Here is a 16,085-nt window from a genome sequence, read left to right on the forward strand (position 1 = left end):
AAAATATTTCAAAGTTCAAAAACATTAAAATAATTCAGATAAGTAGGATAATATCCAACAAACATTTCGGAGAAGGAAAGTTATTAAATCCTTGGATTTCCTGTACTAAACAAAGTGTAAGCTTTGCATTTATTTCTTTGTTATACTTGAGTGACCCGCATAATTTTAAGTGAAAACAAAAAGACAATTGAACGGGGTTTTCCAAAATACATTAATGCAGTGATTAGAGACAAATAGAAGAGATTTTAGAAAGTGGTTTTTGTTAGTTTTAAGAATTATAGAAAATATTATTTGTAAATAAGTTTTAGGAAATTTTATAATTATAGGTAAAAATTTGTTTGTTATCGAAATGAAAAAATGGGGGAATTGTGACGAGTTTTGATTGGCGGAGATTGAAAAAGGTTGGATAAGTATGTAGGAAAAAGTTTAGCAAAATTGAGGAGAGAGAAAAGATAGAATCAGTTGGTTTCCAAGTCTGGGAGAGGAACGGTGATTGTTCTCTGGCGGTTCCTGAAATGTAGCAAGCAGTAGTGAAATGTTAGTGAGTTTTTGTGGAGTTAGTGTATCTGACAGAAGCTGAAGCAGCAAAATATTGTAAGTCATATTTCTCTACTTATATTCCAAGAGTCACTGTTCAGGCCAACGAGAGATTCAGTTTATCGTAAAGAGAAGATATTCCAAGAGTCATTTTTCACTCGGGCCAACGAGAGATTCAGTTTATCGAGAGGAGAAAGGCTATCATAATTTGAATGATTTGTGCTTTTGAAGGAGATCATTAAGGACGATATACTTGCAACAATCTGTGTAAGATTGCTGGTTACATAGGGAGCGGTTGAGAGGAGATAATATAGTCTACAAGGAACAAGGATTTGGACCACTCATCATCAGAGAGAGATATTTTTGTTTCTGCATTTTTTTTCTTTTATTGATAACAAAATTTTACACGTAATTGAGAAAGGATATAAATATTTTGATTAGGAGAGTTAGAATAGTTTGGGATTTTGAGTTTTCAATTAATATTGTTTGTACCATAAATTTTGATTGTTCACGTACGGAGAACAAAATTTTGAGAATCCTTATATGAGATTTGTTTATTGAAAACTTTTGAGTGTGAATTATTTCATTATTTTTATTTCAATATATAGTGTTAGATCATATGTGTTTTTTATTATTCCGGTATTCTCTGGACCTTACCTTTCACATGTAATAGCATAGATATTGAAGCACGAATTTAACCCTGAGATAAAAGAATTAAAAATTGTGATAGAGTCATAATCATATCATTTAAATAATTTTAATTAATCAAAAAAATTAATTAGCTAATTATTGCTTGGCGCACCAAGACTTAAAATATCACAATAATATATATATATATATATATATATATATATATATATATATATATATATATATATATATATATATATATATATATGTATATATATATGTATAAATATATATATATATATATATATATATATATATATATATAATATAATATTTATTAATATTATTATTTATGTGATATGTTTTGTATTATTTATTAAATGTTCATAAATAGTTTAGTCTTTTGTATTTCAAAATAATAATCTCAATAAATCACTGTATGACCGAGAACTGTCAATTTTGAAAAATGTTTGTGTCAAGTCTAATTGGCAAATGTTTTACGTGTTTGCTTCATACGCTGGTGTATGTGAGTTCGAATCCCAATATAAATTTACTTTTTTATTTTTGAAATATTTAAAAACCCCACGTTCATTTTATTCAATAGGTATATGTAATATACGTAAAAATGCTAAATTTTAAAATAAAATGTAAATTTACAACATAATCCGAGTTGTTGGTTTTTGAAATTATACTTCTATACGCGCGTTCGACCTTGGACATTTGCACTGGAGTGAATCGGAAATTTGCACGGGAGTAACAAGCCTCGTTAGGCATGTTAAATTATAAATTAAAACTTGTAAATATCTCAAGAAAGTTCAAATGTGTACTTATATACACAACAAACAAAAATTAAATAGTGTATTTGTCATTGTCAGATAAACTGAGAGTTGTATCACCAAAGAATATTTTTTTTATTAATATTGTTATCATGGTAAATTAAACATATGCGTAATTAAGTTAGGTATATTGTCATTTTTAAATACTTATGAATATTGCCTTTTAATTTGTATTATTATATTGAATTATGTTGCAGTGTATTGTATTGTATTTTTATATTAATAACAAAATAAACAATGAATTTTACAGAGTTCGTGTAAAAATTTTTTTTTAATTTAATTCCTTTTATACATATATAAAAATAAAAATATATATTTGTATCAAAATATTGATTCAATCCTTTATTTACTGACTATATTCCTATTACAGGTCAAATGTTTATATACAGCAAACGATGCACCATATACCTGTATACCTAATTCCTCTTCTCTTTCTGCTCTCTCTTACCTATAGCATTACATATGTAATGATTGTGCAGATTGACTCCCATATAAATTTGTAACGACGATCGCATGTATAGAAGTATAACTTTTACCGACAGTCCCGCTGGACTGCCACACCCGTTTTTTAATTGTCATTATCAAGACCTACATGAAAAATAAGCATGGAGTGTGTTATAGCAAATTTTGCAATAAATCGAATGACACTTAAAATTTTCAAAAGAATTAAAGATAACTATAGAATATTGTACATAAAATATGTCTAAAATATTCTGAGAAAACTAAAAACGAAACACTAAATAGGATTTTGTATTTGAAATAGAATGTTGGTATTGGTCACTGTTACATGACATATCCTGTACAAAAACTTCTTATTGCAAAATATGTGCAACTAAAAATATCAATTGACATGTCTGAGCATTTTCACACGCTCCCAGTTAGGATTAATTATCGAATTTATTTCATTTAGCTGTTACATTCATCCTTACATTCATCACTAACTTGAATTAATTCTAGATATATAAATACAACTTACCAAATATTGCAGTCAATTGTCAATGACAAGGCCGTAAATTGTTTTGCAAAAAAAAACATTAAATTTTTTTGATTAAATCAAGGTTGCAGTTTATTAGCACCTTAACATTTATAGACAACTATTTCTATGTTTATTAAATTACACCATCTAATAATTGTTTTTAACTCAGTTATTAAAAAAAATCAGTTTCCAAGTTGAGGAAACCGAGTATTACTATATCACAACGCGGAAATATTTATGTCATATATTTAAATATTTAAATAAATACATATTATTTGTCTGACTATCGAGATACTCAATAAACGCGTGCATAAAAAGCGGACTTTGGAAAGCCAGTTGAAGCACGAGCCTCAATTACTAAAGAAAAAAAATGAAACTATAAAGTTACATAATATCCTAAAAAAGACAAGAAAAGAATTCAAACCACGGCTGACGATATTGAGATAAAAATGGACATATAGTTAGTACCAATAACGCAGTACCAAGTAGATGGGTTGAGCACTTCAAAGAACTACTCGGTATCGAAGTGGGAAATGATGCGTTATCCCAAAGGCCAAAAAGTAACACCTACGTAGAAACGCATTCAATATTGGAAGTTAGAGACGCAAGTTAGGCATCAAAAATAACAAGACCCTAGGAGTGGACTGTATTCCTGAAGAGCTCATCAAGCATGAAGGTAACAGCATTATGAACTAAATTCACTGCAAAATAGTTAAATTCTGGGAAGAAGAACAAAGACCAGAGGAATGGTATACTGGAATTATGTCCACTGGACAAAAAAGGAGATTTGTTGAAATGTAAAAATGATAAAGGTATAACTCTTCTGAACACAATATACAAATTATTCTCCAACACCCTGCACAGCCGTTTAAGTGCGTACGTGGAAGAATTACTTCGTGAATATCAAAATGGTTTTAGGACAGTTCGGTCAACAATTTACCTGATTTTTGTGCTACGTCAATCAAGTCAGCGTACGATAGCGTCGTAAGATGTAAATTATATAAAGCCATGAATGAACTTAACATTCCCTATATATTAATAAGACTTGTTTAAACAACTATGAGTAATGTGATCTGCAGAGTGCAAATAAAAGTGATCTGTCACAAGCGTTTAATAACACATACGGGGTTACGGCAGGGAGATGCGCTGACGTGTCTTCTTTTTAACACACACACACACGCAGTGATCAACCCTGCCCCTAGGAACATGTGTATACCAATGTAAGAAGTCGCTAGTCGAAGTGGTACCTATCTGACCCCCAGGCTTTTCCACCACCCCTCCTTATCGTGTGACTTACGTGAGGAGGCTTATGATCTGAAATTTACTTAAGATGCCCTGGGTAATAGAACATCCTCGGTTTTTAGTGAATGTGGTTATGCCACCTAACTGTAGGGGTAGCCACATCTAGGCTTTTCTCCCTATTTACTTTACTGACTCTATTGATTTTACTCTACTTTACGTCGGGACTTAAATCCCTAAAAAAAGAAAAAAGAACGTGTGTTCCGACCATAGAGCCATCAGCCTGAGCTGATGACTCTATGTCCGGAAAAGAGTGTGTGCTCGGTCACTCAGCCGCCGATTTGGCAAAATAAATTTTGTTCTCCTCGCCGGCTGAGCACCCGAGAGGGGTCCGGCCACCAAGTCCATGTATGTCGCACATGACCTCAGTGCTCGGATTTCGCGAGTAGATCTTTCATTCGATCTGCCTTAAGGGCCTAGTCCGCGGAGCGGTATATAGAAGACCTGACGGGCCCCTTCTATATTTGCTTCTTCTTTTTAATATAGCATTAGAAAGAATTAAAGGATATGCCGATTTACACAACAGGGAAATAATCTTTAATAAGGTAACGCAGATTATGGCTTACGCTGACGATTTGGATTTGATGAGGACTTAAAGAGATGGTTTTTAACTACTTGATAGCCGCACGAAATATGGGCTTTAAAATAACCGGGAAAAAAACCAAAATGTGGACGTCGATGCCAAAAAACAGAAATAGATCTAGAAATGCCGAACAAAACTTTAGCATATACCACTATAATTTAAAGGTAGTACATAAGTTTACTTATCTGGGTACTCTGATAACAAGTGATAATGACACATCTAAAGAAGTAAAATAAAGGGAACTGATAACGGATAAGTGTTATTTTGGGATAAATGGGCAGCTAAAAAAGAGAAATCCAAAAAACCAAGTTAACAATATACAGAACACTCATCCTACCAGTGCTGACTCATGGTTCGGAAACATGGTCTAAAACATACTACGCAGAATATTGGGCGCGATTTGTGAGAATGTCATTTGAAAAAGGCGATTATATTTTTAAATTGTACGAGAAGTATAAAGAAATAGTTAATGGTAGAGATGTAATGTCTTTCATAAAAATAGGTAGGCCTAGATAAGTTAGACATGTGTGAAGGTTAAATGTAAATTACCCATCCCGAAGAACCCTATCACATACACCAGTAGGACGTAGGTGTAGAGGTAAGCAAGACTGAGATGGAGGGATGTTGTGGACCAGGACGCGAGAAAGATTGGCGACGAACAGAAACGACTGGCGAAATAGACTGGGAAAGATCGAGGCTCAAATAGGTCTGTAGCACTACTGATGATAATAATAATAAAGATACTGGATTTAATATTTCGGTAAACCTGCATAATTATTGCCAGAGGGTAACTGTGTAGAAGAAAGGACTGAAATATTTCAAATATCTTGAAAATTGATGTTTACGTTATCATATAAGGACGAAGATATTTCCGGTGATATACCTTCTCTTTAAACTACATAAAAAAAACAAATAAATCTTTTAGTCAGAAAAATCATATTACCATCTCATTTATTCTATTAACTAAATTCAAAAACTTATCACGATTGTCAATTTACATTATACCTAAAAGTAAAAACTATACTAACCCTTTTCCTTCTCATAACTTTTGCCCTTAAAAGTAGCCAATATTACCAATATATTATAAAATACTAGTAGAGCCCTAAAAATATACAACCATATTATTATGAAAACGATAACTGCTTAATATTTTAAAAATCTTTTATATCGTCTAAGACAGAAGTAATCTCCTACATTTTGTATAATAATTGATGGGATCAGAAGCAAAGTGGTCCACGTGGAGTTTTTTTAAATACTGAGTTAAGTTCAAAAATAAAAACTTATTACATATTGTAGTGAGATTAAATAAAACGAGCGGTTCGAATTTATATAAATATATTTATTTATAAGTTTTCTACACGAAAATATCTTATCAACTAAACTTAACTCCCAGATGGTAGGCTTATATAAATAAAAGTTACTATGTACTCGAACATTCTGGAGAAGCCCACCTCTAATTCGTCTCATCGCTTGTCGGGTCGAACTTTCCAGCGATCGACAGTTCCCGTCGCATCTAGAAGGAGAGATCATTCTCGTCCTGGCCTGCAACCGTTATATGGGCTACGTAGAATGCATGTTCGTAACACTGCCCCCCTCTTAGATCTGAGCGTCCCGATCAGCAACTTTATATGTAGGCCCAGGATGGTGAAATCTACAGGACTCTCCAGCTCTGCATGAACCCCTCAGAAAGAAATAACAATCTACAGACTTTGAAGGGCACGATCTCTTCGAGTTAATACAACACAGTAATTCGTACGCCGGTTTCTCGGCAGATTACTTTAAGCATGCTTCTGACAATCTTCCAGTCCACACTTTCTAGTGCATGGCCCATCTTGGGTAAGGCCAAATTCTTGATTTCATAATTGCAAACAAGTTTTTTCAAATTAGTACGAGCACGCCATATATCCTCGTAGGTTGCCCTGTCTGTATACGACTGCCTGGTCACCATATACAGCAAAGATCGAGAACTATCTTCTAATCTCAGTACTCTTACAACTTTAGGCTGCTGGTTTTTTAACTTGTCCAAACGACCGAATTTCTTATAAAATACGAATGAGATTCCTTCAGTAATCTCAAGATCTTGGACAACACAGTGGGGCAGAGAGACGTTATGCGGAAAATTAAAAAGATCCTGTTGAACTTCTGCGATCACGCCGAATCTAGCACTCTATCTCTCTGCCTAATTTGACATAAATTCATTAAAGCTTGGTCGACGATTTTGTTCTCATGTTGAAGGGTTCGTGCTTCTTCTGTTTTATTTGAGCCAGCATAAGGTGCAAGACGATTTATGTGAACTACTTTTAGTTTACCTTTCGGCAACTTCTTAATTCGGTATATTACGTCATTTATTTATTTTTTTATTTCATACGGACCTTCCCATTGTCTTTGAAATTTAGGAGACAAGCCTCGACGACGTTGTGGATTATAAAGCCAAATAAGATCACCTACTTCATAGCTTTTATTTTTGCATCGAGAATCATATTGATCTTTCATTCTGTCACTGGCTAACTGGATGTGTTGTCGGGCAAGTTCATGAATGTTGTCCATTCTTAACTTCAGGAGGTCGACATAATCTTCGCTTGCAACATGTTCTTCGGAAGGTCTGCAGCCAAACTCTAGGTCGCAGGGCAAACAAACTTCAGGACCTAATATCAGGCAGGTTGAAGTCTGGCCTGTAGTTTCATTCACGGCTGAGCGGTAGTCCATTAGGAATAAATTAATGTGCTGGTCCCAATCTCTTTGATGTTCTGATACAACTTTGGACAGGTGTTTACCCATCGTTTGGTTCCTCCTCTCGACCATTCCATCTGATTGAGGGTGTAGGGGTGTCGTTCTGGTCTTATTGACACCAATGAATTTACAAACGTTTTGGAAAAGGGTTGACTCGAAGTTTCGCCCTTGGTCGGAATGGATCTCCAAGGGAACACCAAATGGGCTAAAGAATTCTTTAACAAGTACCTCTGCAACGGTAGCAGCTTCTTGATTTGGTATCGCATAGGCCTCAGTTAATTTTGTAAAATAATCCATGGCTACCAGGATATATTTATTTCCATCATTTGTCCCTGGAAGTGGACCTGTAATGGCGATTGCTACTCTTTTCATAGGACTACCAACATTGTACTGTCTCATGGGTGCCCTCTTTTTACCAACTGGACCATTACTGGTTTCACACAGTTTACATTTCCGGCACCATTTTCTTACATCATCTTTACAGTTTACCCAATAGAACCGTTCTCGAACCTTTTGCAGAGTCTTCGTAATACCAAAGTGTCCACCTGATACACCGTCATGTAACTGACGCAATACTTCTGGCACTTTACTTTTAGGTACAATCAACTGAAGCTTAGATTCTGTACCATCATCGTTTTCAAAGGTTCTATACAGAAGATCATCTTTTAGCACTAGGCAATTCCATTGGCTCCAGTAACACTTGACTTCTGGACTACATGCACTAATGTCTTGCCAAGAAGGTTTTTCACTTCGACGCATCCAATCCAATAGTCTTTTTATACATGGATCATGTGCTTGAGCGTATTGTAGCTGTTTAGGCTGCCATTGATCATTAATGACGGTGGTTCGTCTCACGGGGCAAAGTCGTTCTTCTAATTTAAGACAGTGATTACAATTTGAACTGCACAGCCTGCCAGCTCGGTGTTTAATCTCGTAATCATATTCTTGTAATCGTTCTAACCATCTTGCCATCTGGCCCTCTGGATTACAGAATTGTAACAGCCATTTTAGAGCGGCGTGATCCGTGCGAAGAAGAAACTTTCTGCCATACAAGTATTTATGGAAATGCTGGCAAGCCTTCACTACGTCTAGCAATTCTCTCCTGGTAACGCAATAGTTTCTTTCTGGTTTCGACAAGACTCTGCTAAAGTAAGCGATGACTTTCTCCTGCCCATCTTGGATTTGGGAGAGAACAGCTCCTATTGCACTGTTGCTGGCGTCGGTGTACAACACAAATTTTCCTGCCTGTCTATGGTAGCTTAAGATCGGTGCACTGATCAGAATAATTTGTAATTGTTCGAAAGCTTTCTGACACTCTTCGCTCCATGTTTATTCTTTGCCTTCTTCTGTCAACTTTGTTAATGGCTTGGAGATGTTAACAAATCCTTTGACAAAACGTCGGTAATATGTACATAGACCACGAAAACGTCTAATTTCGTGTTTATCTCTTGGTACTAGCAAATCTTTAATTGCTGCAAGTTTTTCAGGATCAGCTGTTACACCATTACTTGCTACAATATGTCCCAAGTACTTCACTTCTCGTCGAAACATGTGACATTTCTTTGGACTTAACTTCAAATTAGCTGCCCGCAATCCATGCGAAGAAGAAAACTTTCTTCCAAGTATTTATGGAAATGCTCGTAAGCCTTCACTATGCCTAGCTATTCTCTCCTGGTAACGCAATAGTTTCTTTCTGATTTCGGCAAGACTTTGCTAAAGTAAGCGATGACTTTCTCCTGCCCATCTTGAATTTGGGAGAGAACAGCTCCTATTGCACTGTTGCTGGCATCGGTGTACAACACAAATTTTCCTGCCTGTCTAGGGTAGCTTAAAATGATGGAAACATTTATAACTATTATAAATAATGAAAAGGTGGAAGGAGCATTTTCAAGAGCTGTTAAACCCAGAAAACGAACAAAACGAAGATGAAGAAATAATTCACCACACAGCAGAACAACTGGTTGAGCAACCAACATTGGAAGAAACGATAATCGTCATAAAACATCTAAAAAATAACAAAACACCTGGCACCGATGGAATAACTGCGGAACTGATAAAGAATGGTGGACATGCGCTATGGAGGCGTATCCATAAACTAATCGACCGCATATGGACACTTGAAGTCATCCCAGAAGATTGGAAAGTAGCAATTATACTTCCTATGTACAAAGGGGGAGACAAATGACTCTGAAAAAATTATAGGGGCATAGCAGTTTTAAATGTCGTCTACAAGATATTATCAGGAATTATATACAGCCGCCTGGAATCGTTTTCGGAGGAGATGATTGGTGAATACCAATGTGGCTTCAGACCAAAGAGGTCAACTATAGACCAAACACATAATATAAGAGGTATATATGAAAAATGTGTTGAATATAACATACCTATTTACAACTTGTATATCGATTTCAAACAGATTACATGGAGTAGATCGACAAGAGATGTTAAAGCAACTATCTATGTTAGGGATACCCAATAAGTTGTTTAAACTTATACGAATGACTCTGGAGGGTTTCAAAGCTATGGTGAGAATAGATGGAGATATGACGCAGGCCTTTGATATTGAAAATGGAGTTAGAGAAGGTGATTCCTTATCAACAACACTTTTTGATCTGACTTTAGAAGCTGTTGTTAGAAAACTGGGCCTGTCACGTAGCCAGATATTCTGATAACAGGTTTATACGGAGAATCCCAGAATCGAGACCAAGAGGGACGACAAGAAACATGGAAAGATCTTAAAAGAGATGGAAAGATGACGTAAGAGTAGTGGCAGCAAATAGTGAATTAAATTGGCGCAAGATAGAAAAATGTGAAGCGACTGGGACAGTCCTACATTTAGGAAAGAATGGAAAATGACAAAAGGAGACACATTTTTGAGCTGAGCCTCTTAGCGGTAATAAGTGCTTTTATGCATACAAGGACTTAATGAAAAGTAAGTTACTGAATCGTGAGTCTAAGCTTAGAATCTACAAAACAATAATTAGACCAGTGATCAAATATGGATGTGAAACGTGGACCCTCTCAACCACTGATGAAAATCAACTGAGAATATTTGAGCGCAAAATACTAAGGAAGATATTTGGACCAACCCAATGTAGCGATGGTTTGTGGAGAATTAGGATGAACCACGAGCTGGATGAACTAATGCAGAGCGCAGATATTGTTATATTTGTAAAGTCATTAAGACGAGACTGGCTTGGTCACCTAGAAAAAGTGCCAGATGATCGAGCTGTAAAAGTAGTCCAGATATGGAAGCCCCGAGGAAACGGAGCAAGAGGGAGGCCCCGTGAAAGATGGATAGACGACGTGCAGAGGGATCTTAAAACCATGAACATCAGGCAGTGGCGAAGAAAAGTATCCGACACGGCAGAATGGAAGAACATTGTTAAGCAGGCCAAGACTCACAAAGGGTTGTAGCGCCATTAGAAAAAGAAGAATATATTCGTCTGAGCTGTAAAGATAATGTTTAAGCAAATATTTTTTTACGGTTTCGAAACTACTACAGTTTAGCTTTTTTTTTTAGGAAAATATTGTAATAGTTATAGTTAAGGCAATTTTTCTTTGCCTGTTTCCGAATCCGATATTGTTGGTATATTCTTGTTGGTGACTTCTTTCAGTATTGGCAACCAAATCTTTTTACAGTTTGCTGATGGGTTAGCTTCTGCCGATGGTTCTGCTGATGTTTCAATCATACACAATATATATGCATCACACAACACACATACATAATATACAAACACTCTTTCACATACAAATGGTTATAGCACAAATTAATAATGAAGTACACTGAATATTCAGAATTTAAAATTTTGGGGCAAAAGGTGAAGGGTGGAAGAGTTTTTAAGAAGTAACGTCATGTTTGTAAAGTATATTGAAAGTTTGAAAAAAATAGTCAAAAGCTAAATTATTTGCACTAATGGTTTCTACCGAAATATCATTAGGGAGCTATGGGACAAAAAGAATAAATGTTTTTATTGACAGCCAGGCGAGTATAAAGCCGATTGTGAAGAAACCACTAATGAAATTAAATTTGGTGAAAAACTACAAGGATGTCCTTAAATCCTTGAATAAAAGAGTAAATTAAAACAAGATAATAAACTTACTCTAATATGAGTGCTGGTGCATAAAAAAGTTCAACTGAAAAAACTAGCGGGATTACTGGTACAGGTTCTAGGAATCTTTAAAGCCCTAAAGTCTAAAGCCATTGCGAAAGATGTCACTAGAAACAAAATTCTAACGAGGATGAAAATCAGTCCTAACAGAAAGTCGAAAGGCTTCTATGTAGACTAATTCATATGAAAAAACTGATAAGCAACGTTGAAAGAAAGCTTTTTAATGAATCTATGGCACAGAAAATGTGAAATTAAGATAGAAACTTTGTGAACGAAAGAGCGATGTTTGTGAAGGTCAGGTATTTCGTGAAAGAAATTTAAAAAATGAATTGGCGCTGAGCCTGTCACGTAGCCAAATATGCTAATAACAGGTATATACAAAGAATCCCAGAATGGAGTCAAAGGGGCGACAAGAAACATGGGAAGATTTTAAAAGAGATGGAAAGATGACGTAAGAATAGCGGCAGCAAACAGTGAATTAAATTGGCGCAAGATACAAAAATATGAAACGAGTGGGACAGACCTACATTTAGGAAAGAATAGAAAATGGTTGACAAAGGGAGATACATTCTTACGCTGAGCCTCTTACTTAAACTAGAATTTTTCAGAATATTCACTCAGTCACGGCCAACCGATTTACTTTTACAAATTGTTATAAGTACCTATGTGATGTATTCGACCGTTAATTGATGGAAGTTCATTTCGGCAGAGTGCCTTTCTCAAGTGAGTTATTTTTTATGCGTCTAACACTTTATGCTGCTGTATATATAAATTGTTATTTTATATTGTTATAAAGTTTTTTGTATGTTTCGTATGCGATTAAAAAATAAGCTTTAGTTTTATAGCGAGGGTTGTAGTCCATTAATATTTAAATAGGCAATAATAGACGATTGTGATGCGTTACTTAAAAAAACTCTTTGTGGTCTATTTAACAATGTTACGAATCTTAAATTTATTCATAAAAACCTAATGATAAAAAATAAAATTTTGTTATTTGCACTAGAGCGATCATCTATAAATTCAATAACCTATATTTCTTAAGAAAAATTTTTATATAATTTTAAAACAGGTACCTCTATAAATACTAATATTTTTGAAGTACTTATAATAATGTGAGCACCTTTCGATGGTCTTGTAAGTTTAAATTAGATAAGAGTAAATACTTACAAACAAATTATATCATACACACTCATTTCCAATTTTATTTTTTGGCATGTTACATCTTCAACTTGTGCACTTAATCGAAATTGCTCTATCTCTTGATTAACTAGGGTGGATGAATAAGAGTATAGTTTTGATTCATCTTCTATAAACGTTTTAGGTATACATAGCGTTCTGTATATAAAATTTCGGTCAAATCTGCTTATGTCTAAACTGAAATTCTAAAAAAAATATTATTATAGATTCATTTATAAGGCAATTGCTAATACTAATCTTAATACTAAGAAATATTAAATTAATTTCAGACTATTTTTTACTACTCCAGTCGTCAGAGACGAAAATGCCACTGAACCTTTAAAAATTATACGAACAGGCTGAATTTTGCCAAGAATTAGTAAGAATTGCCAAGAGTCAGTTGCCAACTCAATAGATTTTTTACATTTAAAAATTTACAATATATATACAAAATAAAAATTATTGTTGAAATGCCATATCAAAATCCATATTTTAGTGGCAACAAAGAAAGAAATTTATTCAAACAACGGATGCTCGTCTAACGCCGTCAACACACTTGCATAAACTAAAATGGTGCACTGATGGTTCACTGCACCGGTCCGACGAACGTCTTGCCGAGGGGGACTGGATACGTAGACGGTGAAAAGTTAACCAACGGATTGGTTACCATTGCGCGAACAAACATTCATACGAACCTGAAAGACACTGAGCAACGGCCAACGGAACGGTTTCAAAATCGACCCGTTGACCGTTGTCGTTAACAAGAGCTCTTAAAGTAGTTTTACTGTCACGTCTACCTAGAAGTTGCCAGCGATGCCTTTGTTCCTTAGTCACACACGCAGTGATCAACCCTGCCCCTAGGCACATGTGTATACCAATCTAAGAATGGGATCCACATGTCCGAAGATCAAACCGGTCACACTTCGCTAGTCGAAGTGGTACCTATCTGACCCCCAGGTTTATCCTCCACCCCTCCTCATCGTGTGACTTACGTGAGGAGGCTTATGATCTGAAAGTTACTTAAGGTGTCCTGGGTAATGGAACACCCTCTGTTTTTAATGACTGTGGTTATGCCACCTAACTGTAGGGGTAGCCACAACTAGGCTTTTTTCCCTATTTACATTACTAACTCTATTGAAGTTACTCTATCATGACTTCGGGACTTGAGTCCCTAAAACAAAAAGAAAAAAAGATTGTGTTCCGACCATAGAGCCCCCAGCCTTGGCTGACGACTCTATGTTCGGAAAAGAGTGTGTGCTCGGTCACTCTGCCGCCGATTTGGCAAAATAAATTTTGTTCTCCTCGCCGGCCGAGCATCCGAGTAGGGTCCGGCCACTGAGCCCTTGTATGCCGCACAAGACCTCAGTGCTCGGATTTCGCAAGAATATCAGTATTCACCTGATCTGCCTTAAGGGCCTAGTCCGCTGATGCGGTATATGTAGAGCCAGCTGGGTCCTCCATATTTGGTCTATGATGAAAATGAAAGATACAATAAATGTAAAGTGAAAAAATTTAAGTTTTGGATGAATCCAAAGTGATTTAGATAGTGAGACCGATTTTTTTTTTTTGGACTTCCTTTTATCCTTAATTCTATTTGTGTGCGTGTGTTGTTCCTTAGTTTGGCGATGTCTTATTTTTTATACGACATTCTCGGTTCTCTGTGCTTTCTGATAGTTTCTCTTAATTTCGTGATCATTAGTACCTGATGGAGCGATCCATGTTTCTTTGTGGATTTTCTTGTGATCGAAATAAGTACTCATAATTTTCAAGTTGTTCTTTTTCTCAAAGTATACTACAACTTCCCATTCCCTTTGCTTTTGTCATATTTACTTTTATCTCCCGTAGTTTTTCGGTACATCCCTTCATTCCCCACCTTGGCATTTAAATCACCTATTACACTTTTAATATCATATTTTTAAATTTGATTTAATATAAGTTCAATCTTACTCTATAGTTTCTTATATAGTATATTCCTGTTTTACATTCTGGTCTTGATTCTATGAAAAAGCATACACATTTATAAAACCTGGTTTTCTAGTTTTACTTCTTAGTCTCAGCCTACAAATCTATTAAGTTATTGGCTCGACCCCACTTTGTAACCGCTCACTAATTATAAAACTCGTTCCCGACATTCGCTCTTCCCCACCAGTACTGAAAAAGCTGTAGTTGTCTATAATTGTTACACAAGTTCATTTTTGTTTCGTTACTTGCATTACCAGGATATCCACTTTGTATTACTTCATTATTGACACTGTATGTTTTAGGGCGCCTGCTTGATAATCACTTCTTATGTTTTAGGAACATATTCGAATTGTACTTGGGTGACATTTATTTTTCCTTATTTTCGTTGTTTCCCCTGTTGATAATCCCTCCATGTTCTCGTTCATCGCCATACTCCCTTTCTCCTTTGATCCATCCCTGCTGATCGGCTCTAATTTGCTGGTTTAGCTCCACTTTTGTTTGGTTTTATCTCCATACGCTCCCATCTATTGTAACATTGCTAAACCCCCTTTTACTGTTTTACCTTCTCTTCGGGCTTGTATTTTTTTTATTTTCTTTTGCATTTGGTTCTCAGTTATTGCCAAGTCATTGTTTATGTAATTTTTTTCTTCTTTAACAGGTTGACTGAGTTACCGGTCCCCTGAGACCGGTGTTCGTTATTATTAAAGTGCGGCGTGTGAAAACTGCAAATTTTTTAAAAATTGCGAAAGGCATATCTTTGTTAAAATTCGTTTGTTTTAAATGCTGAAAACAGCATTATACTTGTCTTAAGAATCTAAACATTTCTAAAAGAAAAAAATGTACCAGGCTTTGGGGGCCGGTAACGCACAGAGATTACAATTTGTTACTCGGGTGCGAGATCGGTCCTGCGGGACCGGTGCATAGTTATATATCTGCATGATTGCGCAGTCAATCGACATTTAGTATCGTTTGTATTTCAATAGCAGGTGTGTTTACGTCCGTGTTTTACGTGGTTTTACTAGTCTAAAAATGTCATCTCGCGTTAAAAAGATTTTGTTTTTAGCTCAAACAGTTGATACAAACAAAACAAAAACTGTAGAGTGTAACAAACCCAGTATTTCAGTTGAAAATAAAAAATATGACAAAGATAACCCAAGTATTGTAAATTCGCGCCAAAGTACAACTGATTTAAGAGACCATGTGCTTGCAGAGTTGCCAAATAGTGACAGTGAAAATGAACGACG

The 16,085-nt window shown here is 35.5% G+C and overlaps 1 protein-coding gene across 3 annotated transcripts in view; it reads right to left on the reverse strand.

The window, feature by feature from the left end:
• Positions 1-16,085, reverse strand: part of LOC140440626 (O-acyltransferase like protein-like) — a 125,358-nt gene that overhangs the window by 89,936 nt on the left and 19,337 nt on the right. For all 3 annotated transcript variants that reach the window (XR_011950892.1, XM_072530990.1, XM_072530989.1), the window contains 2 exons: positions 12,871-13,085; positions 5,890-5,963 (listed from right to left, as the gene is read on the reverse strand). Coding sequence is in view for 2 of the 3 variants with exons in the window: in XM_072530989.1 (XP_072387090.1) it covers positions 5,890-5,963; positions 12,871-13,085 (289 nt within the window). In the remaining variant the exon portion in view is untranslated. The remainder of the gene's footprint in view (positions 1-5,889; positions 5,964-12,870; positions 13,086-16,085) is intronic.

The sequence above is a fragment of the Diabrotica undecimpunctata genome, chromosome 5 (assembly GCF_040954645.1).
Source record: "Diabrotica undecimpunctata isolate CICGRU chromosome 5, icDiaUnde3, whole genome shotgun sequence".
NCBI lineage: Eukaryota > Metazoa > Arthropoda > Insecta > Coleoptera > Chrysomelidae > Diabrotica > Diabrotica undecimpunctata.